The following is a 3390-nucleotide window of genomic DNA, read 5'->3' on the forward strand; positions in this document are numbered from 1 at the left end:
TCATCAGTGAAGGTGACACTTTCCAGGTGACTCAGGCACAAAGAAAGGCTATTGTGGGTGGGTAATTTAGGTCCAGCTTTCAACTTTCAGATCCAGCTGCGAGATGACAGCACTTTTCAGTGAAAACTCATTAAGTCAGAGCGCTCAGGCAGAGGCAGGACTAGTCCTGCACCACAGTGGATACTGTGAGCATTTTGGAGGGGGTAGGACACATTATTCATTGTAGTAAGGCCAGATATCAGTGAAGTCACCGCAGACTCCAATAAACCCCTCCAAGGTGCTCCAAGCTCTCCCTATACCCTCACTATTCATTTCATAAATCTTTGTGAAATCAGATCAAACCAGTGAAGGTAATGCAGAGCCAGGATGGAGAAGAAGCCCTTTGGCAGACAGAGCTTTCAGACACTGCCCTGGGGCACAACTGTTCTTGAGGGGCTTGACACAAAGAACAGGACTCAGTTTTCCTGGTTTTTTTCAGTGATCTCCAAAGAGGTTAGGAAAGCTTGGGCTCATCTCTGAAGAGTTTCCTCTACCCATGTTTCCTCCAGAAATTCTCCCAGGTGTTTTATGGAGGCCTTGGGTGGCTGCCAGAGACCTGGCTCAGTGCTTGCTCGAGGACTACATCAGTACCTAAAACCACCAGGAGGGAAGACCTGGGCCAAACTTTGCTGGCTTTCCTGTTTCAACCCCCAAAATCTTTCCTGGTTAGTGCCTGGATAGTGCCTTTCACCAGCAGGACACCGGGCTGGAAGGTGCCATCTCTGTTCTTCAGCAGAACCCCTCTGCCAAGACTGGCAAGCATAGAATGAACAACATTTACGGCCCACTGCCCCTTCCTCGAGAGGACTCCCGCATCTCCCGTGCCCCAGTCAGGGGATGCTGCTCCCCGAAGGCCCCACCGGTGCACCCCGCCAGGCAGCACAGCCCCATCTATGCAAATCTATGCAAATATGCGCAATGCACGCAAATCTATGAAAGCGCGTGGGGCCGTCTCGGGCGGGCCAGCCCGCCCCGGAGCGCCGGTGCCGCCCCCGGTATAAGGCGGTGGCGGCGCGGCCGTCCCGGAGTGCGGAGCTGCGGCAGTCCGGGCACAGGCAGGTCGTGCGGCAGCGGCGGCATCATGGTGAGTGATCTCTGATCTCTCCCTCCGGTCCCGCGAGTGCTCCCCGGAGTGGGCTGGGATCCCCGTGGCTTCCCGGGAAGGCTGTGCCGGGAGCCCAGAAGTGCGGGCAGCTGGCGACCGGAGTGTCCGCTGTGCTTGCCCTGCTTTTGCCTGACTTCAGCCTCTTCCTGAGCTGCTCCCTCGCCGGTTTTCAGCAGCCTCCTTCCTTTAAGCATTCCCTTGTACCCGTGACAAGGAGGCCACCAGCGAGCCCCGCCGGCTGCGGAGACCGGCATCTCTCATCCCTCTCCCACTTTTTAGCCGACTTTTAATAGTGTCGGTCCCTGCCCGTGTCCCGCGGTACCATCCCCGGCTGCGGGGAGTTCGCCCCGTCTGCCAGCCCCCCGCGCTGCCGATCCACAGCTGAGCTCCGGCAGTAAGCTACGGCTTCCTTCCCCCACTGCCCTGCTCCAAGGTGGGCATCAATGGGGGTGGGCTTCCAGGCTGCCCTGCCGCCATGGTCCTGCGGCGAGCTCTGGCTCATGAGCTCTCCAGCAGCCCTGGAGAGCATCCCAGCCCCAAGGTTCCCCGGGCACCCTCCCTGCTGTCCCGCGGGGACATGCTCCCAGCCCTCCCTGTGCCAGACTTTGCCGTGAAGAAGGCAGAGTCTGCTGGCTGGTGACTAGCATTTCTGCGTCCCGGTGCTGCTGGGCTCTGCCCAGCCTACTGTCAGCGCTGGGTCCCACAGAGCCAGTCCTGGCTGCTGCTTGTTGGTGGGATGAAGTGCAGTAAGCACCATCACCCTCTGCCACCCCCACGCTGATTCACAAAGTCTTTTACCAGGGAGGAGTCCTTTCTCATCTCTTCTTCCCTGAGGTGCTTGAATCTGTGCCAAGTGTTTTCTGTGCCCTTCTGTAGAGGATCCTGGAAGACTTACCGAAGGACTTAAGTCCTCAGGTCTTACCCTTGGCTCCTTGTGTTACACAATGTTTATGGACCTGCTGGGAGGGATAAGTGGGGTATTGCTTTGCTCTTCTTGCACCTCAGCTTTCGGAAAGGTGGGGAGATGGGCTTCTGCCTCTCACAATGGGTGTCAAGGGTTTATTTTTTTGCCATCCCTCACTGTCACTGCTGCCTCTGAAATGCAGCACTGAAAGCACTTTAGATGCAGAGAGCCAGGACTTGCTGCATCCTGTGCAACTTCATCAGACAGCAGTCACTGCCCTGCTCCTGAGTGCAAAATGGCTGGTTCCACCGGCTTCCTGCCAGCTGACTCATAGCGGGGCACCCTCGACTCTGGAAATCCGGTTTGATTTGGATGCTCCTCTGCCTCAGTTGTGCCTGATGATGCATCCAAGTCCTTGGCAACAGCAGGTCTAAGGCAGTGAATACTTTAATTCTTGTCAGAAGAACTGCAGGCTCTGGGGTGCCTCACCTGAAGGGAGTGAGGCTGCAGAGCCCACCTTCACCTGGCTTCTCCTGAGGGACCTGAGGCTACCTTGAAGCTGTGAGCTAAGAGATCCTCCCACCTCAGCCTTTCCATTGACTTAAAAAGTGCAGCTAAAGCTTCCTCCTCCTCCAGAGCTAATTTAGGGAAGCTGAGCCTCAGAGCATGGCAACCGTTCATGGTTGTAAATCCCCCTTCTTGCTGGGCACCCATCCTCAGTGCCGTCACCTCCTCAGCTCCCAGTGTCCTGGCCATCTTAGCTTCCAGCCCTGTTGGTGGAATTGCAACAGGGACTGTGCCAGCTGCTGCCAGGCCTCAGCCCTTAAGCCATATGGATGTTTGGGCAATGGAGAAGATGCTCCCTGGATGCTCTCCAGGGCTGTGAGTGGGGCCAGTCCAGGGAATGGGTGGCCTGGTATCCTGGGCTCCAGAAAATAGGTCTCCATCTCCTTGGGCCCCTGAGGTGATCAGTGCAGTGATGAGAGGCAGAGGACCAGATTTGGGAAAAAGCAGCAGATTGGAATGGACACATGGCACCCAGGTACCAGGGCAGTGTGGCTTACCCAAGCTGAGAAGGGCCAGATCTACCTTTCCAGGGTTGTGCACCTCCTGCAGTGATTGCATTTCTGGTCTCTGCTGGAATCTGACCCTGCCTCCCCCTCCCCAGCGCGAGTGCATCTCCGTCCACGTCGGCCAGGCCGGCGTCCAGATGGGCAACACCTGCTGGGAGCTGTACTGCCTGGAGCACGGCATCCAGCCCGACGGGCAGATGCCCAGCGACAAAACCATCGGCGGAGGGGACGACTCCTTCACCACCTTTTTCTGTGAGACTGGGGCGTGG

The 3390-nt window shown here is 57.2% G+C and overlaps 1 protein-coding gene across 1 annotated transcript in view; it reads left to right on the forward strand.

The window, feature by feature from the left end:
• The first annotated feature begins 1027 nt into the window (after nucleotides 1–1027).
• The window catches only part of LOC103625427 (tubulin alpha-4A chain), a 3943-nt gene continuing 1580 nt past the window's right edge, over nucleotides 1028–3390 (forward strand). Inside the window, exons 1-2 of the mRNA XM_008644849.2 lie at nucleotides 1028–1123; nucleotides 3217–3386. Of these exons, the coding sequence (XP_008643071.1) occupies nucleotides 1121–1123; nucleotides 3217–3386 (173 nt within the window). The 5' untranslated portion in view covers nucleotides 1028–1120. The remainder of the gene's footprint in view (nucleotides 1124–3216; nucleotides 3387–3390) is intronic.

Source organism: Corvus brachyrhynchos, unplaced genomic scaffold, assembly GCF_000691975.1.
Source record: "Corvus brachyrhynchos isolate BGI_N302 unplaced genomic scaffold, ASM69197v1 scaffold490, whole genome shotgun sequence".
In the NCBI taxonomy this organism is placed as follows: Eukaryota; Metazoa; Chordata; class Aves; order Passeriformes; family Corvidae; genus Corvus; species Corvus brachyrhynchos.